Genomic DNA, 24007 nt, shown 5'->3' with positions numbered 1-24007 from the left:
AAAATAGGTGCAGGAGTAGGCCATTCGGCTCTTCTAGCCTGCACCGCCATTCAATGAGTTCATGGCTGAACATGCAACTTCAGTACCCCATTCCTGCTTTCTCGCCATACCCCTTGAACCCCCTAGTAGTAAGGACTTCATCTAACTCCTTTTTGAATAGATTTAGTGAATTGGCCTCAACAACTTTCTGTGGTAGAGAATTCCACAGGTTCACCACTCTCTGGGTGAAGAAGTTCCTCCTCATCTCAGTCCTAAATGGCTTACCCCTTATCCTTAGACTGTGTCCCCTGGTTCTGGACTTCCCCAACATTGGGAACATTCTTCCTGCATCTCACCTGTCTAACCCCGTCAGAATTTTAAACGTTTCTATGAGGTCCCCTCTCATTCTTCTGAACTCCAGTGAATACAAGCCCAGTTGATCCAGTCTTTCTTGATAGGTCAATCCCGCCATCCCGGGAATCAGTCTGATGAACCTTTGCTGCACTCCCTCAATAGCAAGAATGTCCTTCCTCAGGTTAGGAGACCAAAACTGTACACAATACTCCAGGTGTGGCCTCACCAAGACTCTGTACAACTGTAGCAACACCTCCCTGCCCCTGTACTCAAATCCCCTCGCTATGAAGGCTAACATGCCATTTGCTTTCTTAACCGCCTGCTGTACCTGCATGCCAACCTTCAATGACTGATGTACCATGACACCCAGGTCTCGTTGCACCACCCCTTTTCCTAATGTGTCACCATTCAGATAATAGTCTGTCTCTCTGTTTTTACCACCAAAGTGGATAACCTCACATTTATCCACATTATACTTCATCTGCCATGCATTTGCCCACTCACCTAACCTATCCAAGTCACTCTGGGATTAATCGGCATCGTCTTGCTTTAGTGAATGTTCCCTTCAATATCCGAGGATTTGCATTTGGCTTTTGTCATTTCTTTCATATTTGTGTTTCCTCACGAACCCGCAGGGAACAGCAGACCTTCCAGTGAACAGCAGCACCAGAGAGAGGCCTCGTGTCTGATGTTAAAAGTCGTGGCAATCATGCTTCAAGGCTCTGTGAAAAACATTCGTAAGTTCCAAGAGTTGGTGTGATACTGTTCACATCAATGGTCCTTAATAAAATGCCAGCTGACAGGAAATTACAGGAAAGATGTGATTGCACCAGAGAGGGTGCAGACGAGATTTACGAGGATGTTGCCAGAACTGGAAAATTTTAGCTATGAGAAAAGATTGGATAGGCTGGGGTTATTTTCTTTGGAACAGAGGAGGGTGAGGGGAGATTTAATGGAGGTGTATAAAATTATGAGTGGTCTCGATAGAGTGGCTAGGACGGACATAATTACCTTAGCAGAGAGGTCATTAACCAGGGGGCATGGATTTAAAGTAGTTGGTAGAAGGATTAGAGGGGCAATAAGGAAAATAAAATTCACCCAGAGGGTGGGAGAAGTCTGGAACCCACTGCCTGAAAAGGTGGTAGAGACAGAAACTCTCATCACATTTAAAAAGTACTTGGATGTGCACTTAAAGAGCTGTAACCTGCAGGACTACAGACCAAGTGTTGGAGAGTGGGATTAGGCTGGGTAGCTTTTTGTTGGCCGGCGCGGGCACAATGGGCTGAATGGCCTCCTGTGTCATAATTTTTCTATGATTCTATGAGCTGTTGTACTTTCTCTAGAATAGTCTCTTTACAGATTTTAAAAGCAAGAGTTTCCTCTAATTTGTTTATATAAGCCTCTTTGTGATCTTGGCTTAATGCTGCCATAGAATGTTCTTCTATCTCCTATATTAATATCTATAAACTTGAGCTCATCTAAAACACTGGTGTCCGTGCCCTAACTCGCACCAAGTCCCGCTAACCCATCACCCCTGTGCTCACTGACCTACATTGACTCCTGGTCTGCTGATGCTTCGAATTTAAAATTCTCATCCTTGTTTTCAAATCTCTCCATGGCCCCCCCCCCTCCCTATCTCTGTAATCTCCTCCTCTGAGATCTCTGTGCTCCTCCAATTCTTGCCTCTTGCCGGTTTCCATCGCTCCATCATTGGCAGCCGTGCTTCTAGCTGCCTAGTGCCCTCGGCTCTGGAATCTCCTACCTGGAAGCTTCGCCTCTCTACCTCTCTCTCTGCCTTGAAGACAATCCTTAAAACCTATCTCTGTGACCTTTCGCCTGTCTTAATATCTACTTATATGGCTTGGTGTTGAATTTTGTTTGATAATCACTCCAGTGAAGGGCATGGAAATGCTTTATTATGTTAAAGGTGCTATATAAATACAAGTTTAGTCCCACATCCAAGCTTTTTTCCCATAACCCAGCAAATTACTCCACTTCAAGTACATGTCTAATTGCCTTTTGAAAGTTCCTATAGAATCTGCTTCCACCACTCTTTCAAGTAGTGCGTTCCAGATCTTAACAATCCTCTGTGTGTGTGCGGTGTATGTAGCACACAAATCACTGACTCCACACGGTCTGGTGTTGATCTAACTGCTGTGACCTCAGTCCTTTATTGAACAGCTCCAGAGTGCTCCACAGGTGTGGTGGGCAGCCTTTTATACTGCCTCGTGCAGTTACTTTCAGGTCTCCCATCACAGCGCCCTCTGTATTTATCACACATTTAATGTACCAAAGCAATACACAACAATGTGCAAAACATTCTCCTCCTTCCACCTCTAGTTCTTTTGCCAATGATTTTAAATCCATGACCTCTGGTTACCAACCCGTTTGCAAGAGGAAACAGTTTCTCCATTTTTGCTCCATAAAACCCCTCGTTATTTTGAATACCTCCTATTAGGTCTCCTCTTAACCTTCCCTTTCCATGTCCATAAATATCTTTATAGCAGCCAATAGGGCAGCTAGTTCTATACAGCAGGAGGGTTTAATGAGCTCCCAACAACCCGTAGATGTATCTCGCTGGATGTCAATCTAGAATTGGAGCATTAATGCTCATCATCATAGGCATCCCTTGAAGCGAGGATGACTTTCTTCCACGCCAAAAAGGGATGAGTTCACAGGTGTTTCAATGAAGGACCTAATATTCCAGGTCCCGAACTACATCTTGAAGGGTGGAAGATGTCTCTGCGTGGATTTTTTTAACATGTGGTGACCGTTGCACACCAGCCACCACACGGGCTTGACAGAGCCAGGTCTTGGTCCAGTGGCAAAGATTACCCAAGACGCAGTGCGGGCAGGCCTGTGCTGCCCCTGGGCCCCTCGTCTCTTCTGGGCCCCGAACTCACGGTTCTCCTGGGCCCCCGATCACTTCCTTCTACAAACTCTTGCCTCTCCTTCGCTCCTCCTGCTGTGCCTGCCCGCACTGCAGTCAGCGACCTGACTTCGCGGCCATCGCCCTCCTGCAGTGGTATGCCGCCGCACGCTGCTCCCTCTGATGGCCCCGGCCTGCTGATGGTCTCGCAGGCCAGGACCGCGCTGATTTCCGGGCTGGGCCACTGCACGCTGCTTCCTCTAATGCAGCCTTTCAATCCAATCCAATGCAACCTTTTCAATCACAGGATCACAAACAATGCACGTTTAGTTCATTCAGGAGATAAAGGTCCATGAAGGTAAAAGGTTTGGAATACACACCATGATTTAGATTCTTTTCTTAAAAGAAAATGTATTGGCCTTCCTTGCTCTGTGTTGGTCCCTCCCCCAAATAGTATCTCCTCCCGATATGCAGGTAAGGGACCTCTGCCAGTACAACTCAATCTTTGCTGCCTTACCCCTCCATTTTCTGGTGTTTAGTTAAAAGCCCCAGTATAAGTCAGACTGATCTTTTTGTGAAGTTAAGTCGGACTGCGATTAACCTCTGTTGCAATGACACTGCATGCACCACTACATTGGCTCGTATACAAACCCAAACGATCCCCCTTTCTGTTTAGTGATTCTTCGCGAATACGGGATGATTCCCTACATCAAGATTTTTCTGGATGACAAGTTCTATCGCAGCCATGCGCTGAGCATCTTGGAGCAGCTGTTCATTGTGAATGCTGAGGAGTATATGCGAGTAGTGATTGGAGTGCTGTGCTCGGCCACTCAGGGAGAAGTATTGCTGAAACTCGACCTTCTGCAGGTATTTTACCATTATTCTAACTGCCGCCTTCATTTGGGTGCCAATGGACAGAACTAGAATGTGCTTATTTTTCAACGCTGCTTCAGCGAGATTCACAGCACAGTAGCACAGTGTCCAAGTGAAGTGGTAATAATTGAAAATATTAAACAAGCTACAGTCCAATTTAACATCACCGTGTAAGCTGTATTTTAGTGTCAATCTGTATTGAGGCTTAGAATGACTAATTTCTTAATGTAAATGTACAGGTATTCTAGATGAAGGAAGATGAAACATGTAGTGTAGGATTCTTTGCGTTTTGTCCATTTACTGCACTTTAATGGATTCTTGCTGCACCCAACAGTGCTAACTCCTCATCTAGCGGTTACACAACAGCACACAGTCTGGCCTGTTCCAGACTTCATACATCCACTCAAAATAGCACAATGGACCTTCAAGAATCACAAGACTAACCTTCCAATTTGACTGTAAAGCATTTTGGGACATCCTGCGATCATGAAAGGTGCAATAGAAAATGCAAGTCTTTTTTTACTTATACGCAAAGATATTTCAAAGAATATTGCAGTGAGAGCCCTGCCATAAATTGACACTCCTTGCAGCCTACAGAAAAGTTTGCATTTTCAGTTTGAGTAAATAAACAGCAGATTATAATTTTATACATATAAAATATGTATTTATATGATTAAACTGATTTATTAACCTAAATCTAGTGAGTGCGCCTAATTTTGACAAATTGTGAAACAGTCACGATATAATAAGCAACTGAATTTATTATCTGTGCCCCTCCGGATCCTTATTGTGTTAACGCACAAATTCAGATTGATTTGCTAATATACATTTAGCTGGTAACCCAAAATAAATGTCATTATACCTCCACACTTTGAGGTTGACACATTGAAAATTGTGCGCTGTATCAAATTACAGAATGAGAGGTAAATTTGCTTATGCGTAACTCAGTTTGCGATTTACAGATTGAGGCCAGAGGAATATTAAGTCACCAAGGATTAAAGTGTAACTGCATTAAAGGTTGTACCAATAAGGTTATCTATGGCCTGTACTGAAAGGTGTCAAAACCATTTGCTTTACTTCTATTTGGTTTTATTAAATTCATGCTCTCTTTATAACCTGTAGCTCTTGTAAGCATTTGAATGACAATAATGTATTTCTTAATGTATGATAGTTTCTTACAGCGTCTCCTTGTCGAGGTCAGGGGAGAAATTTGAGCCTTTTGCGCCTCCCGTTAGGGCGCAAGCGACTTCTCGGTCGGGCCGCGGGGAGCCGCTACCGACTCCCACGGAATTCCACGGGAGTTTTAGCGTCGGCGCTAAGCAGTAGCACACTGGGCCGCTGCATCAGCGATGATGTGTCGTCACCGTGCGCAGCGACCTGTCGTCATCCCAGAGCAAACATTCTGCCCTGTGAGGCTGCCGTAGCTTCGTGGAACATGCACCGGGCTTTAGGCCGCTCGCGGGACGAAAATTAACAGGGAGGTGCGCCGCTGACATTTTTCAAAACGGTCGCCTTACCAGTCGTGACCTTGCCCTCTCCAAATTGTGGCGTCCGTGCCGCGATGTTACAGCCCGGCACTCCGCTTCTGTGTGGCCACGGCAACCCCGCTCCCCCGGTGGGTTAGCGCTGGCCCCTTCTCCCCAATGCTGAGTCTGCAGCGGGCCCTCCCCTTTAATGGAGGCGGAGGGCCCTGTCTTCCCGCCAGTGCTACGCGCCTCTCTGCGTAGCGCTGGAAAATTCCTGAAGGCTACCGCCCCTGTCCCGCCCCCGAGAGGAACTTTGCGCTCCACTTCCTCTCGGGGGCCTTAAGCCTAATTTAGCTGCTGGGGCGGGACTTCTGTGCCTGGTAAAGGAACTCCCGCCTCACAGCTGTTACCGCCCCAACTGGGCCACCACGCAATCTCGCCCCATGTTCTTTTAATTTGTTTCAAGTATCCAGTGGCCATGAGCGAACTCTTTTGCACTGTTAAACCTTTTCTTGTTAACTGGAAACTTGTAAACCCAAATTAAATGTGACTAGAAGTTTGCTGCCGGTCTAGAGAAACCAGATACAACAGGATCTGAATTAAGAGGTGAACATAGACGAGGAGTTTATTTGCAATGGATGTATCTCTGTATTTTGTGAAGGTGTGTAACCTCTCACTCAACTTAGTTCAGTTTTCTCCCATACCCAGTCTAAACCTAAACGTACAAGTGACGTGGTGTGAGAGATGATTCTCATAGTTTGATGTCGTTTTTTTTCTAATCCTGAATCATTTGCTCTACTTAAAATTTGCCCGTTTTAAAATGTTAATGGTCCTTTAGATCATGGATGTACAAGCTGCAGCCTAAGCTGTGTCAGCACCCTCGAGTGAGAAGGTTGTGGCTTCAGGTCCTACTCCAGGGACTTGAGCACAAAATCTAGGCTGTCATGCCAGTGTTTTGATGAGACGTTAAACGGAGGCCCATCTAGCCTCTCAGTTGGTGTAAAAGATCCCATAGCACTATTTCAATGAAGAGTTCTCATCGATGTCCTGGCCAATTATTTATCACTAAAGCAGATTATCTGGTCATTTGTAACATTGCTGTCGTTGGGAGCTTGCTGTGCCAAAATTGGCTGCTAGGTTTCCTGTATTACAACAGTGACTACACTTGAAAAGTACATCATTGGGAAGTCCTGAGGAGGCGAAAGGCGCTCTATAAATGCAAATCTTTATTATCTTTCCTTCCTCCCTTCCTGACTTCCCTTCCTTCATTCCTTGCTTTCTCTTTTGCTTTTTCATTTTTTATTTTCATTTCCCTTTTCTTTTCTCTCTTTCTTTCCCTTTTCCTTTCTTAACTCTTTTCTATTTGCACTTGTATTGCTTGCTCGCTGGTTTATCTTGTTTAAATTTCCTGTATCTGGGAGTTTTGAAAGGACAGTTCTTAGGCCCGTTGCCTCAATGATGGATACATCCTGAATCAGAACTTCAAGATCTGTTCGTATCCACAGCCTGAGATATATGCAGATTAATTGGCGAGATGAGAGAAGCTGGGATTCTTCTCATCAGAGCAGAGAAGGTTAAGGGGAGATTTAATAAAGTTGTTCAAAATAATCAGGGGCTTGGATAGAGTTAGTAAGGAGAAACTGCTTCCATTAGCAGGAGGGTCAGTAACCAGAGGACACAGATTGAAGGCAACTGGCCAAAGGACCAGAGGGGAGAGGAGGAGAAGTGTTTTTATGCAATGCTTTATGATCTGGAACACACTGCCTGAAAGGGCGTTGGAAGCAAATTAAATAGTAACTTTCAAAAGGGAATTGGTAAATACTTGAAAAGGAATAATGTGCAGGGCCAAGGGGAAAGACCACGAGAGTGGGATTAATTGGATCGCTCTTTCAAAGAGCCAGCACAGGCACGATGGGCCAAATGGCCTTCTTCTGTGCTGTAAGATTCTGTGATCAGTTTAAATTTGATATCTGATACAAGAGACTTCATTATGTACATCTAATTGGTCCACAAAGGCCTTTTGATACTCCTGAATAAGATTGTGTTTTTTTCCCACAGCGCCTTGTTTTCCAGTGTGTCTCTCTCTGTCTCTCTCACGCGGTCCCTTGTATCGAGGATGTTATGTATGTGTGTAAACCTCACCAATGAGTAAGTCTTGCCACCAGGGGGAGCACCTGTGGGAGACCTAAGGGTCACCTGTGCAGTCTGGGCAAGCAGGTATAAAAGGTGATTCACCATGCTGTTTCCTCACTCTGGAGTCACATTAAAGAGACCAAGGTCACAACAGTTTGAGCTTACAGTACGGTCTTGTGAAGTTATTCTGAACATAACAGAGGATGACCCACTTCCACACCAAAAAGTGATGAGTTCGCAGGTGCTTCAATGAAAGACCTGTGTTTTAACACCACAGCTGTTCTCTGACTGCGTAATGCATTACAACTCCCGCTGTATAAAGGAATTTTCAGTGTAGTACTATAACCTGTCTATCTCTCCTTGCACTGCAGTCCCTTTTAAATGTTCTGGGAAGGCCGAAAGCTCGCACTGCATTCAGGACTGCTGGAGGATTCAATGCCTTGCAATCTGTGCTGGCTGACATGGAAGGAGCATTATGTGACCCCCCTTCAGGTGACTGGGCCTCGGTGGATCAGAACGACATGTGGGACCTTATCCAATCAACACTCTGCACTCTTACTGTTGCCATGCACTCTGACCCTGTCAACAGTTACTTCTTCAGAACTCAAGGCCAGTTTGACAAAATGACGGATGACCTCAGGCTTTTTGGTTGCTTCAGCAATGAAGGACGAGGATTAAAATATTCGTTGGATATTAGCGGCTGCAGAAAGTTTGAAGAGTTTCTGAATTTAGCGCACAGTTCCACAGGGGACAATCTGCCATCTTTGAAGAAATGTGTTAAAATATTTGATTTTCTGAACAGAATGGCCAAAGAAACGTTGTCTTCTCCCTGTTCTGCTCAGCATCCTGGGAAATATCTTCCTCCAAATTACAGTGAATCATGCAACCAAAGTGATGGGCCAGAGATGACTGGGAGTCACTATGATGCATCCAACACCACAGAGGAGCCTACAGATCAGCCGCTTAATGCCAATCCTGAAGACAGGTAGGTCACAGAAGATACGTAGGTCACAGAAGATAGGTAGGGCACAGAAGATAGGTAGGTCACAGAAGATAGGTAGGCTACTGAAGTCAGGTAGGGCACAGAAGACAGGTAGGCTACTGAGATAGGTAGGCCACTTAAAAATCAGTAACAAAAGTAGCAGTTATCAAAACTGCAATATTCAGTGTAGAACTGTGTAGGTTTATATAACTAACATGTGGGTCTACGTTAAATTTTATCTAATTTAATTCCTTGCAGTAATTTTGCATAGTTTAAGTACAGGTATTAGAACATAAGAAATAGGAGCAGTAGTAGGCCATATGACCCTTCGAGTCTGCTCCGCCATTCAATAAGATCAGGGCTGATCTTTGACCTCAACTCCACTTTCCCGCCCGATTTCCATATCCTTTGATTCCCTTGAGTCCAAAAATCGATTGATCTCAGCCTTGAATATACTCAATTACTGAATATCCACAGCCCTTTGGGGTAGAGAATTCCAAAGATTCATAACCCTCTCAGTGAAGACATTTATCCTCATCTCAGTCCTAAATGGCCGACCCATTATCTTCAGACTATACCCCCTAGTTCTATATTCTCCAACCAGGGGACACAACCTCTCAGCATCTATCATGTCAAGCCCTCTCTGTACCTTTTATGTTTTAATGAGATCACCTCTCCATTCTTCCAAACGCCAGAGAGTATAGGTCCATTCTACAAAATCTTATTCTATTTTGTAGAATCATAGAATGGTTACAGCACAGAAGGAGACCATTCGGCCCGTTGAGTCCATGCCAGCTCTCTGCAAGAGCACTTCAGCCAGTCCCACTCCCCCGCCCTTTCCCCGTAGCCCTGCAAATTTTTTAACTTCGGGTACTTATCCAATTCCCTTTTGAAAGCTGTAATTGAATCTGCCTCCACCACCCTCTCAGGCCGTGCATTCCAGATCCTAACCACTCGCTGCGGAAAATTGTTTCCTCATGTCGCCTTTGGTTCTTTTGCCAATCACCTTAAATCTGTGTCCTCTGGTTCTCGACCCTTCCGCCAATGGGAACAATTTCTCTCCATCTACTCTGTCCAGACCCCTCGTGATTTTGAACACCTCGATCAAATCTCATCTCCACCTTCTTTGCTCCAAGAAGAACAACCCCAGCTTCTCCAGTCTATCAACATAACTGGAACTCCCTCATCCTTGGAATCATTCACGTAAATCTTTTCTGCACCCTCTCCAAGGCCTTCACATCCTTCCTAAAGTGCGGTGCCCAGAACTGGACACAGTACTCCAGTTGAGGACAAACCAGTGTTTTATAGAGGTTCATCATAACTTCCTTGTTCTTCTTCTCCTTGCCTCAATTTATGAAGCCCAGGATCCCATATGCATTTTTAACCACTTTCTGAATCTTCCCAGCCACCTTCAATGATTTGTGTAACATATACCCTCAGGTCTCTCTGCCCATTCACCCCCTTTAGGATTGTATACTTTAGTTTATATTGCCTCTGCTCATTCTTCCTACCAAATTGTATCACTTTGCAGGTTTCTGTGTTAAATTTCATCTGCCACGTGTCTGCCCACTCCACCAGCCTGTCTATGTCTTCTTGATGTCTATCACTATCCTCCTCACTGTTCACTATACTTTTAAGTGTTGTGTCATCTACAAATTTTGAAATTGTGCCCTGTACACACTCATCCAAATCATTAATATATATATATATGTCAAGAAAAAACAGATACCTTCCTCCAGGCTGAAAAACAACCGTTCACCACCATTTTAATTAATAGAATCACCAAACTGAACATTATGTGACATTGGATCATCAGATCTGGTGGAAGGTCCCGCTTTAATCATGGATCAGTAACTTCTTCATTCTCCCTCCCTCCTGCAAGTTCCTTGCTTTTGCATGGTCATCCCTTCAAAGGCAGTCCCTCGGAAGCGAGGAAGACTTACTTCCACTCTTAGCATGAGTTCTTGGGTGGCTGAACAGTCCAACACGAGAACCACAGTCTCTGTCACAGGTGGGACAGATAGTCATAGAGGGAAAGGGTGGGTGGGGAGTCTGGTTCACCGCACGCTCTTTCCGCAGCCTGCGCTTGACTTCTACATACTCTCGACGACGAGACTCGAGGTGTTCAGCGCCCTCCCAGATGCACTTCCTCCACTTAGGGCAGTCTTTGGCAAGGGACTCCCAGATGTCAGTGGGGATGTTGCACTTTATCAGGGAGGCTTTGTGGGTGTCCTTGTAATGTTTCCGCTGCCCACCTTTGGCTCGTTTGCCGTGAAGGAGCTCCGAGTAGAGCACTTGGTTTGGGAGTCTCGGCCCCAAGTTTCGACATCATTTGCTCCTGATTTTTAGGAGCAACTGGTGTAGAACGGAGTATCTTAGAAACCGGAATTCTCGCCATTTAGTTTGCTCCAGTTCTAGTCAGTTAGAACAGTTTCACTTTGGAACAGAATTATTTTTTCAAAAGGGGGCGTGTCCGGCCACTTACGCCTGTTTTCAAAGTTTCGTCAGTGAAAACTTACTCCAAACTAACTTAGAATGGAGTAAGTGAAGATTTTTGTACGCTCGAAAAAACCTTGTCTACACTTTAGAAAATCAGGCGTAGGTTACAAATCAGGTGTAGGGAATGGGGGGGGGTGGGGGGGGCGTTTAAAGGGAAGTTTACAAACATTAAACACTTCAGTTTTACAAATAAAGAGCCATCATCAATAATAAATGATAAAAACATCAATAAATCAACCAATAAATCAATCAAAAAAAATTAATAAGAAATAATTTTTTTTTTAAATCAATAAATAAAACATTTTCTACTTACCGACTGCAGCACCGGGAGCCCTCCAACAGCGTGCTGGGATGACCCCCCCCCCCCCAGTGTGTCTCTGTCAGTGTCTCTATCTCTCTCTCTGTCTGTGTGTCTCATTCTCTGTCTGTCAGTGTCTGTGTTTCTGACAGCGAGGGGAGGGGGAGGAGGGGGGAGGGGGGAGAAGGGAGGAGGAGAAGGGGGGAGGGGGAGGAGGGGAGGGGGAGGGGGGAGGAGGAGAAGGGGGAAGGGGGGAGGGAGGGAAAGGAGATGGGGGAAAGAAGATGGGGGGAAGGAAATGGGGGGGATAGGAGATGGGGGGGAAAGGAGAAGGGGGAGGGAGGCTGAACGGGCCGGGCCCGTCCCCAGCACTAGATTTACAGGGAGGTGGCGTTGGGTCGGGTCGGGGGGAGCGCGGGTCGGGGGGGAGGGGTGATGGGAGGGAGGTCGGTTCGATTCGGGTCGGGGGGAGGGAGGGAGAGGGAGGTCAGGTCGGGTCCAGTTGGGGGGGGGCGGGGAGAAGTGGGAGTCGGGTCGGTGTCGGGTCTGGTCCGGAGGCGGGGGGCGGGTCCAGTCCGGGGGCGGGGGGGGGAAGCGGGAGTCGGGTCCAGTCCGGGGGCGGGGGGGGGGGGGGAGCGGGTGTCGGGTCTGGTCCGGAGGCGGGGGGTGCGGGAAGCAGGTGTCGAGTCGGGTCAGGAGGAAGCAGGAGCTGGGCATGGGAGGAGCCTTATTCACGCAGCCCCAGTGAGGCCATTGGGCCAGGGCTAGGGGCTGCGTGCTTCGGCCCCTCCCACACAGTTTTGGGTGCCTGGAGCTACTGCACATGCGCGCCCACTGTAGCGCGCATGTGCAGAGGTCCCGGCACTGTTTTCAGCGCAGGGACCTAGCTCCGCCCCCTACAGCTCCTGCTGCGCTGCGCTGAGCTGCAAACGGCCTGCAGGGAGCTGGAGAATCTGGAAGTTTTTTTAGGCGCACTTTGTGGCGCGAAAAACGGTCGTCCAGGTCGGGACTGCGCCGTTCTAGGCGCGGCTCGAAACTTGGTCCCCTCGTGTCTGGCATGCAAACTATGTGACCTGCCCAGCGGAGCTGATCAAATGTGGTCAGTGCTTCGATGCATGGTATGGTGATGGAGACTGCCATAATCAATGCTTGGCACATTGATAGCCATTCTGCCTGATAAACTTCCTTTGCTAGGTGGTTTATGATTCTTATTTGACGAAAGGCAACTCTAATTAGCCCGAACCGGAGTGCTCTCTTTTGAGATTGATGTTCCCGTACTTTTCAATCACACCCCTGTTCTTTTGTAATAAATTCTGAGCTTCAGAAAATGAAATAGTGCCACTGCATAAGTCTCTTTTGCTGGAGGATATGTCTGTATTATGGCTACAGAAAGCACTGACTCAATTGCTTAACTTAATAAGTACATCGTTGTGAGAAATTCTCAAGACTCGTCTCTGAGGATTTATTATTATTAGGATCGAGTGGCAAACTAAAGTAAAACTCCGGTCCCATTTGAAATCGGCTGATGGGATGAATTTGGGAGGACCCGAGTAGACTGGCAATTCTTCCTGTTGCCGTGGAAACTTGCTGTCTCTAAAACAAAAGATGCAACAAGACGCATGTCTCAAACCTGCATGTTAGGTCCCCACAGAATCCGACTGTTGTAAGGAGATCACTTGTTAGATTATGAATCTGAAAATCTAATATCCTCTCTTATCTGAATTATAGCGAATGAAGTTCAGGGCAAACGGTTTGATCGCTCGAAAGCTGGAATGTCCATTTGTAAAAGATGGAGCTCAGGATAGTTTGTTTGGAAACCTTAAACAACCAATGCAAACACCATCGTCAAACGAGAGGCATTCAGTTTTACTGCTGCCATCACGTTGATGCAACAATGGCAGCACAGTTTAGGAGACATCTGAGCTGTCAAGTCCCACTAGCTGTGATCGCTGATCCATAGTTATCTCCATCCTTGCCAGTGCCCCAGCCAATATTTATCCCTCAACCAACAGCACTAAGACAGATTATCCATTCATTATTACATTGCTGCTTGTGGGAGCTTGCTGTGTGTAAATTGGCTGCCGCTTTTCTCACATTACAGCAGTGACTACACGGCAAAAGTAATTAATTGAGTGTAAAGCACTTTGGGATATCTCTACATATGTCTTTCTTTATTAGAAATCAGTTTAAATAAGACTGAGTAATTTCAAAGTCTTTTTGTTGGAGTTTTCTGTCAGAGTATCAAATACTTGTGGCGACAGAGCTGTTGGGACTTCGAGAATGTCAACTGGGAAATGCGATTGTCCAGAATTGAATAATACAGACTCTAATTGTAGATTGATGTCCTGAGTGCCCTTTGTAAGATGAGAGCAGTGACAGTACATTGATTGTACATGTAGTATTGAAAGTATGATGGGCTAGATGGTGGTGCCTTATTCTGTAGGCTATCATTCAAAATGCAATTGTCAACCAAAACTGCTCAATAGTAGTTCTGCAAAGAACATAATTCATATTGTTGTATTTGGAAGGTTAGGTTTTGTGAGGCTTCACCACCAGTTTGGAGCCTCAGTTAGCGGGAGCACAGATCAGAGATCTGGGTCTGGGGGCTGACACTCCGGATCTTCTGGTGTTCTCCACATCTGATTCTCTGGTCTGTGTTCCTGTTGAAACTCGTTACCTTGTATCCTTTATTATCATCATCATAGGCAGTCCCTCGGAATCGAGGAAGACTTGCTTCCACTCTAAAAGTGAGTTCTCAGGTGGCTGAACAGTCCAATATGGGAATTACAGTCTCTGTCACAGGTGGGGCAGACAGTGGTTGAAGGAAAGGGAGGGTGGGACTGGTTTGCCGCACGTTCCTTCCGTTGCCTGCGCTTGTTTTCTGCATGCTCTCGGCGACGAGACTCGAGGTGCTCAGCGCCCTCCCCGATGTACTTCCTCCACTTTGGGTGGTCTTTGGCCAGGGATTCCCAGGTGCCAGTGGGGATGTTGCACTTTATCAGAGAGGCTTTGAGGGCGTCCTTTGTAATAAAATAGCTAATGACATGGATTCACATGTGTGTGTTTATCTTTATGAAGGTCGGCTGCAGACCCCATGATTGTCCATCCAGGTGCTATTTGCATCATGATGGACCTATTGCCAAATATAAACTGTGACGAAATCCCTCAGGTATCTATCAATGTTTTATTGCCATGCGTATGATCAAAATGGAGACTGCAATAATTTACCGTTTACAGATTTTCAGAGCAGTCTACTGTTTGCACCCGGTGTCACACCCTTCAGTCACAACTCTTGTGAGATCGCTGTACACTCCCGGATAGCATCCTACAATGTTGTGATTGAAGCGGTGCCTAACACCAAACATCATTTATTTGATTTTAATTGTGATTGATCTGTGCTAAACGTGACAAATACCACTTTGATTCTGCTGGTGTATTTCAGTCCGATTCCCATTATTCAGCTGGTTTTAAAGAAAGAAAGACGTACATTTATATAGTGCCTTACATTTCCACCGGATGTCTCAAAGCGTTTTAGAGCCAGTTAAGTACGTTTGGAGTGCAGTCACTGTTGTAATTTAAGAAACGCAGCAGCCAATTTGCGCACAAGTAAGATCCCACAAACAGCAATGTGATAATGACGAAATAATCTCTTTTTTTGATTGAAGGGTAAATATTGGCCCGGACACCGGGTATAACTCCCCTTCTCTTCTTCGAAATAGTGCCATGGGATCTTTTATGTCCACTTGAGAGGGCAGACGGGGCCTCCGTTCAACGTCTCATCCGAAAGACGGCACCCCTGACAGTGCAGCGCTCCCTCAGTACTGCACTGGGAGTGTCAGGCTAGACTTACGTGCTCCAGTCTCTGGAGTGGGACTTGAACCCACAACCTTGTGACTCAGAGGCGAGGGTACTACCCACTGAGCCACAGCTGACAGCCAATACCTTCAGGTGAATTATGTGACTTTCTGCCCCCCCCCCCCCCCCCCCCCCCCCCTTTGCTGGCATTTACTCCCCACGTGTTGTGATAGAGCTGCTGGCAATTCACCACAATATCCCACAATTCACCACAATATCTCACAATTCAACGTATTACGCAACCTCTGAATCCCAGAGTGGATACAGACAGTGAACCAGTGACGTAGGGACAGTGGGTTGCTTATCGGCATCAGGTCTGGTGTGTTAGAAACATAGAAACATAGAAAATAGGTGCAGGAGTAGGCCATTCGGCTCTTCGAGCCTGCACCACCATTCAATGACTTCATGGCTGAACATGCAACCTCAGTACCCCATTCCTGCTTTCTCACCATACCCCTTGATCCCCCTAGTAGTAAGGACTACATCTAACTCCTTTTTGAATATATTTAGTGAATTGGCCTCAACAACCTCCTGTGGTAGAGAATTCCACAGGTTCACCACTCTCTGGGTGAAGAAGTTTCCCCTCATCTCGGTCCTAAATGGCTTACCTCTTATCCTTAGACTGTGACCCCTGGTTCTGGACTTCCCCAACATTGGGAACATTCTTCCTGCATCTAAGTCACATGTTAATTCACACAGGATCTCTTTGGTCTACTTTCCAAGAACCATCAGTCCCCGGTGCGTGCTCTGATTATACAATATAAGGTATATTCACCCAATCCCTGCTCCCAGTATATATGTACACTCCAAGTGAGTGTCGTTCAGCGAAAGGCTACAACAGTCATCCTGGTTAACCCTTGCCGCTGGATAAAGGCCTAGCTCTGTCGAGCCCGTGTGGTGGTTGATGTGCAATGGCCACCACACGTTAAAAAAATCCACGCACAGGCATCTTCCACCCCTTCAATTGGAGTTCAGGACTGAAATATCGGGTCCTTCATTGAAACATCTGTGAACTCATGTGGAAGCAAGTCATCCTCGTTCGAGGGACTGCCTATGATGATGACAACACTGTTGTCCCAATTCTCTGACAAGCCCTCCCTCTGACTATGGGAACAGTGAACTTACTCTTATTTTCATGCGCACAATTAACATATTTTTGATGTATATTTTATTATTTTGTGATCAATGTTGTGGGTTCAAGTCCCAATCCAGAGACTTGAGCACATAAGTCTAGGCTGGCGCTCCAGTGCAGTACTGAGCGAGTGCTGTATTGCCGGAGGTGCCGTCTTTTGGATGAGACGTTCAACTGAGACTCCGTCTGCCCTCTCAAATTCACGTAAAAGATCCCATGGCACTATTTTGAAGAAGAACAGGAGAGTTATCCCCGGTGTCCTGGTCAATATTTATCCCTCAATCAACATCACTAAAACAGATGATCTGGTCATTATCACATTGCTGTTTGTGGGAACTTGCTGTGCGCAAACTTGTTTCCCACATTACTACACTCCGAAAAAATGTATTTCATTGGCTGTAAAGCGTTTTGAGATGTCCGGTGGTCGTGAAAGGCGCTGTATAAATGCAAGTCTTTTTTTTTTCTTTTCCTCTGACACACTGTTTACGTGTGAAGTGGCACAGATTGTGACTGATGTTCACCAACCTTTTTTACACATGTGTCACATGCTAAGTGACACAAAACAGTGGGCACTTGTGTCAAGTGTTCATCATTGAGCCGAAGCCACTGTTCTGGAGGCCATAGCCTACAAATAAATCTAATTGGACAAAATAATATTTTGACATATAGAACAAATAATTGGCCTCTACACATTGGTTAAGTATGTGCAGGGAGCGTGCACCAGCAGTGGGGTAGCAAAGGTGATGAGAGCGCATATTATCACGATGATATGAAATGATTTGGGATGTGCTTCTATGCAAAAGTGGCAGTATAAATCGGGGGGAAAGGAGGGGGGAGAGGTCAGGTCATTCTGACTTCCCTGTGTAAGATCACCCCGAGTAGGTTGACTCCCAACACATGGAATTGAAACAAGATTTAGTATAAACCCAACTACAACAGGTACAGTAGTGTAGTGGTTATGTTACTGGACCAGTAATCCAGAGATCTGGAATAATTATCCGGAGACATTAGTTCAAATCCCATCACGGCAGCTGGGGAATTTAAATTTGGAAAATTAAATAAATCGGGAATAAAAAGCTCGCAGCAATAACGGTGACCATGAAACTACAGGATTGCTGTAAAAACCCAACTGGTTCACTAATGTCCTTTACGGAAGGAAATCTGCCGCCCTTACCCGGTCTGGCCTATACGTGACTCCAGACCTACAGCAATGGCGGTTCACCATCACCTTCTCAAGGGGCAAATAGGGATGGGCAATAAATACTGGCCTTACCAGTGATGCTCACACTTCATGATTGAATGAATTAAAAAAAAAATCCAGATGTAAATCCATATTTTAAAATTACATCGAATTTGACAGCACGCAAACAGGCCTTTCGGCCCAACTAGTCTGTGTTGGTGATAATGCTCCACAGAAGCCTTCTCCCGCTCTTATTCATCCAACCCAAATTATTCAGAGGACCTTCTAATGGCATTTGACACATGTATTTTTCAATGTTTCCAATGTTAGCAATGGACACTCCCAGCTTCTCGCTTTTCACATTAAACAGGGAGGGACGTTCTCTGTATGTGTCCAAACATGGATAGCCAGTTGCAGCCCCACTCCTTTAGGAATATATTCGTGCAATGCACGCCTCTGCTAATTTAACAGTATGTTAAAAATAGGTCATTTGTGCAATTAATATGTAACATATTCGTAGCTTGAGGCTTTGTTTGAATATTAATTTTAAAATGCCATTTTTTTTAAAAAAGCTCATCACAGGGTAACATTACAATAGGATGCCGCGTGTTTCAGTACCCCGAGTCTGTCTTCTACTTTGCTATATGAGCAATAACACCTTTATCTTCTGTCCCCTTCAGCTAGCCCTGGAGCTGCAATATGCCGTGGCTAATTACATTCTATCGCTAGTCAAATCGGAAAGGAGCCGCCAGGCCTTGTGTGGATCAGGACTTCTGGCGATCCTGGTAAATCGTTGCACAGAGGCATTGGCCGATAACAGCAATCCCATACACTTACCTCTCATCAGGATCTTCGAGAAGCTGGCTTGTCAGGCTATTGATCCACCAATACTGAGGTACAGTCTGTCCATATGTTGTACACACACACACACTCACATGCACTCTCACACTCTCACACTCTCACACTCTCACACACTCTCACTCTCACATACTCTCACACTCACTCACACACTCACTCACACTCACACTCTCTCACACTCTCACTCACACTCACACTCTCACACACTCTCACACTCTCACACACTCTCACTCTCAAACTCTCACACTCTGACACTCTGACACTCTCACACTCTCACACACTCTCACTCTCACACACTCTCAAACTCTCAAACTCTCACACTCTGACACTCTCACACTCTCACACACTCTCACTCTCACATACTCTCACACTCACTCACACACTCACTCACACTCACACACTCACTCACACTCACACTCTCTCACACTCTCACACACTCTCACTCTCACACACACTCAAACTCTCACACTCTGACACTCTCACACACTCTCACTCTCACACACTCACTCACACTCTCACACTCTCACACTCACACACTCACACACACTCTCACTCACACTCTCACACACTCACACACTCACACACTCTCACTCTCACTGATGCGGAATATGTTTTGATACAGTTAGTAAAGCCCGTTTCAATATTGTATTATGCCTTCAGCTGCCAAGGCTCCAAGCTCTGGAATTCCCTGCCTAAACCTCTCTGCCTCTCCAGCTCTCTCTCCTCCTTTAATACGCTCCTTAAAACCTACATCTCTGACCAAACTTTTAGTCATCTGTGCTAATATCTCCTCATGTGGCTCTCGATCAAATTTTGTTTGGTAACGCTCCTGTGAAGCGCCATGGGATGTTTTACTACTTTAAAGGCGCTATATAACTGCAAGTTCTTTTTGTTGAAGTTGTTGCATTATTGCTCTTTTAATAACCGGTCACATATGTCACTTTCTGACGAAATGGTTCATTTTATTGGGGCAGTGTGGTGGTAAGGCAGAGAGGAGTTGTAAATGTTAATATCAGTGATAAATTTCACAGTTGAGTGCAAGGTGAATCTCTTGTGCATCTGGTACAGTTCTTGCTCCCTCATCCAGAACCGTGTCAATTCCAATCCTGCTCCAGTGATAGTTACAATTGTTGAGAATCTATCCCATGTCTCTTGCTAGTTATGTTTCTCCCTGATAGCAAGAGAATAATGGTTTAAAAATCAGCAGGGCTCTGATATTTATGTGTATCCTCTCCGTCCATATGCCCTGGACAATAGTTATCCCCTCAACCAACATCTAAAACAGATCTGGCCATCATCTCACTACTGTTTGTGGGAGCTTGCTGTGTGCAAATTGGCACCTACATTATCATAGGCAGTCCCTCGGAATCGAGGAAGACTTGCTTCCACTCTAAAAATGAGTTCTTAGGTGACTGAACAGTCCAATACTGGAATTACCATCTCTGTCACAGGTGGGACAGAGAGTGGTTGGAGGAAAGGGTGGGTGGGACTGGTTTGCCGCACGCTCCTTCCGATGCCTGCGCTTGGTTTCTGCTCTCGGCGATGGGACTCGAGGTTCTCAGCACCTTCCCGGATGCACTTCCTCCACTTAGGTTGGTCTTTGGAAGGGATTCCCAGGTGTCAGTGGAGATGTTGCACTTTATCAAGGAGACTTTGAGGGTGTCCTTGTAACGTTTCCTCTGCCCACCTTGGTCTCGTTTGCCCTGAAGGAGTTCCGAGTAGAGCGCTTGCTTTGGGAGTCTTGTGTCAGGCCTGCGAACAATGTGGCCGCCCAGTGGAGCTGGTCGAGTGTTGTCAGCGCTTCAATGTTGCATTACAACAGTGACTACACTTCAAAAGTACATCAATGTCTGTATCCTTATATGAGGAAGGACATACTTCGAGGCGGTGCAATGAAGGTTCACTAGATTCATCCCTGGGATGGAAAGTTTGGTCCTATGAGGAGAGATTGAGCCGATTAGTCCTATACTCTCTGGAATTTAGAAGAATGAGTGGGGATCTCATTGAAACATGTAAGATTCTTTGGGGGATTGACAGGGTAGATGCTGAGAGGTTGTTTCTCCCTTGCTGGAGAGTCTAGAACCAGGGGTCATAGTCTTGGAATAAGGGGTCAGTCATTTAAGACTGAGATGAGGAATTTCTTCACTCGGAGGGTGGTGAATCTTTGGAATTCTCTACCCCAGAAGGCTGTGGATGTTGAGTCATTGAGTATAGTCAAGGCTGAGATAAATTGATTTTTCGACTCGAAGGGAATCGAGGGATATGGGGATCGGGTAAGAAAGTGGAGTTGAGGTCGATGATCAGCCATGATCTCATTGAACGGCGGAACAAATGGCCTACTCCTGCTCCTATTTCTTATGTTCTTAAAATGCTTTGGGAGGTCTTTAGGTGGTGAAAGGCGCTATATAAATGCAAGTCTTAGTACAGCGAATTGGAACCTTGATACCGAAACTGGCCCATGTCTCTCGCTGGTTATGTTTTTACCTGATAATGAGAGAAAAACAAGAGAATAATGGATTAAGAATCAGGTGGGCATATGTATCCTCACTGCTCAATTTTCCTCGATTCACTGCACCCAAATGTTCCTTTGTACCCCAGCGTAATGAGTAAAAGTTGCCCTATTCTATTGTACAAATCTGATTTTTATATGAGAGAAACTGTCGAATGGAAATGACAAACATTGCAATATAAAACCAAGAAAATAAACTTCATAGAAACATAGAAAATAGGTGCAGGAGCAGGAGCAGGCCATTCAGCCCTTCTAGCCTGCACCGCCATTCAATGAGTTCATGGCTGAACATGAAACTTTAGTACCCCCTTCCTGCTTTCTCGCCATACCCCTTGATCCCCCGAGTAGTAAGGACTTCATCTAACTCCCTTTTGAATATATTTAGTGAATTGGCTTCAACTACTTTCTGTGGTAGAGAATTCCACAGGTTCACCACTCTCTGGGTGAAGAAGTTTCTCCTCATCTCGGTCCTAAATGGCTTACCCCTTATCCTTCGACTGTGACCCCTGGTTCTGGACTTCCCCAATATTGGGAACATTCTTCCTGCATCCAACCTGTCCAAACCCGTCAGAATTTTAAACGTTTCTATGAGGTCCCCTCTCACTCTTCTGAACTCCAGTGAATACAAGCCCAGTTGATCCAGTCTTTCTTGATAGGTCAGTCCCACCATCCCGGGAATCAGTCTGGTGAATCTTCGCTGCACTCCCTCAATAGCAAGAATGTCCTTCAAGTTAGGAGACCAAAACTGTACACAATACTCCAGGTGTGGCCTCACCAAGGCCCTGTACAACTGTAGCCCAAACAAGACCCATGCCTAATAATGGAAGTCATCATCCATCATTATAGGCAGTCCCTCGGAATCGAGGAAGACTTGCTTCCACTCTTAACATGAGTTCTTAGTGGCTGAAAAGTCCAATACGAGAACCACAGTCTCTGTCACAGGTGGGGCAGATAGTCGTTGAGGGACAGGGAGGGTGGGACTGGTTTGCTGCATGCTCTTTCCGCTGCCTGCGCTTGATTTCTGCATGCTCTCGGCGACGAGACTTGAGTTGCTCAGCGCCCTCCCGGATGCGCTTCGTCCACTCAGGGCGGTCTTTGGCCAGGGTCTCCTAGGTGTCAGTGGGGATGTCGAACTTTGAGGGTGTCCTTGTAACGTTTCCTCTGCCCACCTTTGGCTTGTTTGCCGTGAAGGAGCTCCGAGTAGAGCACTTGCTTTGGGACTCTCGTATCTAGCATGCACTATGTGGCCTGCCCAACGGAGCTGAGCAAGTGTGGTCAGTGCTTCAACGCTAGGGATGTTGGCCTGGTCAAGGATGCAAATGTTGGTGCATCTGACCTCCCAGGGGATTTGTAGGATCTTGTGGGGACATTATTGGTGGTATTTCTCCAGCGACTTGAGGTGTCTACTGTACATGGTCCATGTTTCTGAGCCATACAGGAGGGCGGGCATTACTACAGCCCTGTAGACCATGAGCTTGGTGGCAGTTTTGAGGGACTGGTCTTCAAACACTCTTTTCCTCAGGCGGCCAAAGGCTGCACTGGCGCACTGGAGGCAGTGTTGGATCTCGTCATCAATGCCTGCTCTTGTTGATAGGAGGCTCCTGAGATATGGGAAGTGGTTCACATTGTCCAGGGCCGCGCCGTAGATCTTGATGACTGGGGGACAGTGCTGTGCAGTAAGGACAGGCTGGTGGAGGACTTTTGTCTTGCTGATGTTTAGCATAAGGCCCAAGCTTTCGTATGCCTCAGTAAATATGTCAACTATGTCCTGGAGTTCAGCCTCTGTATGTGCGCAAACGCAGGCGTCGTCTGCGTACTGTAGCGTGACGCCAGAGGTTGGACCTGGCCTGGAGACATCGAAGGTTGAACAGGTTCTCACTGTTCTGTAGTTTATTTCCACTCCAGTGGGGAGCTTGTTGACTGTGAGGTGGAGCATGGCAGCAAGTAAGATTGAGAAGAGGGCTGGGGCGATGACGCAGCCCTGTTTGACCCCTGTCCGGACGTGGATTGGGTCTGTAGTGGATCCATTAATAAGAATCCAATAATGGAATTAATGAGCTTGACACACCGCACGATAAAAATACTGTTGCTTTCTATTTCTGACAGCTGCAACATAGAAAGACTTGCATTCCCATAGCGCCTTACCGCATCTCTCAGAATATCTGAAAATGCTTCAGGTGCAGTGAATTTGTTTGAAGCTCAAAGACCGAAATGCAAGAAAACAGGGTAGCCATTTTGTGTGCAGCTAGGACTGATGTAAATGATCAGTTAATCTATTTAGATGGTGTTGGGTGAGGGATGGATATTGGCCAAGAACCTGGGATAACTTCCTGCTTATCTTCCAATCCCAATGTGATCTTTAACTCCACCTGAATTGTTGTGTCAAACAGTTGCGACCTTAGCGTCTCATCAGAAGAATATGCCATTTTTAATTTTCATGAAATTTGTCAGAAAACTATTGTTAAATTTTGTGAAAGTACCAGAAAGCCTGTCTCAAATAATATAAATATTAGCCAGTGGGGCGATTTGTATGCATCTTACACTTTACGATAATTGGATAAATACTTGAAGGGAAAACATTTACAGGGCTATGGGGAAAGAGCGGGGGGATTGGGATTAATGGGAGAGCTCGACCAAACTCTACGATGGGCTGAATGGTCTCCTTCTTTGCTCCATCATTCTATGATTCTACTGCTTTCTGATTTACAATTCACAGACACTTCTTGCGCCTTGGAGATCCACTGAATTGTGCAATTGGAAAGACCCGAATGTGTAACTCGTCTGATAAACATCAAAGCGATCTGTCTAGGCGTTGGAGTGTTTCCAACGGTAAGGATGTGGCGGGTAAGAATGACCTGAGCTGGAACCCTCCGAGGATTGGTAGGACCTTTGAAATTGGTACCAGAGCAGCACTATATTTCCGCATACATGCTTATTCGTTATTTTCTTTGTACTTTACGCTCAGAACTTGACTAAATCTTGTAGCATTAGGAATGTATGCTGACAGAAAGGGTTGCAAG

The 24007-nt window shown here is 45.9% G+C and overlaps 1 protein-coding gene across 1 annotated transcript in view; it reads left to right on the top strand.

Annotated features, from left to right (window-relative positions):
- Positions 1 to 24007, top strand: part of wdfy4 (WDFY family member 4) — a 328629-nt gene that overhangs the window by 39481 nt on the left and 265141 nt on the right. Inside the window, exons 10-15 of the mRNA XM_070865753.1 lie at positions 969 to 1070; positions 3879 to 4069; positions 8046 to 8659; positions 14532 to 14622; positions 18301 to 18515; positions 23704 to 23816. Of these exons, the coding sequence (XP_070721854.1) occupies positions 969 to 1070; positions 3879 to 4069; positions 8046 to 8659; positions 14532 to 14622; positions 18301 to 18515; positions 23704 to 23816 (1326 nt within the window). The remainder of the gene's footprint in view (positions 1 to 968; positions 1071 to 3878; positions 4070 to 8045; positions 8660 to 14531; positions 14623 to 18300; positions 18516 to 23703; positions 23817 to 24007) is intronic.

This window comes from Pristiophorus japonicus, chromosome 22 (assembly GCF_044704955.1).
Source record: "Pristiophorus japonicus isolate sPriJap1 chromosome 22, sPriJap1.hap1, whole genome shotgun sequence".
Lineage (NCBI taxonomy): Eukaryota > Metazoa > Chordata > Chondrichthyes > Pristiophoridae > Pristiophorus > Pristiophorus japonicus.
Note: the sequence above shows the minus strand (reverse complement) of the source record. Positions and strands in the feature narration are given on the sequence as shown.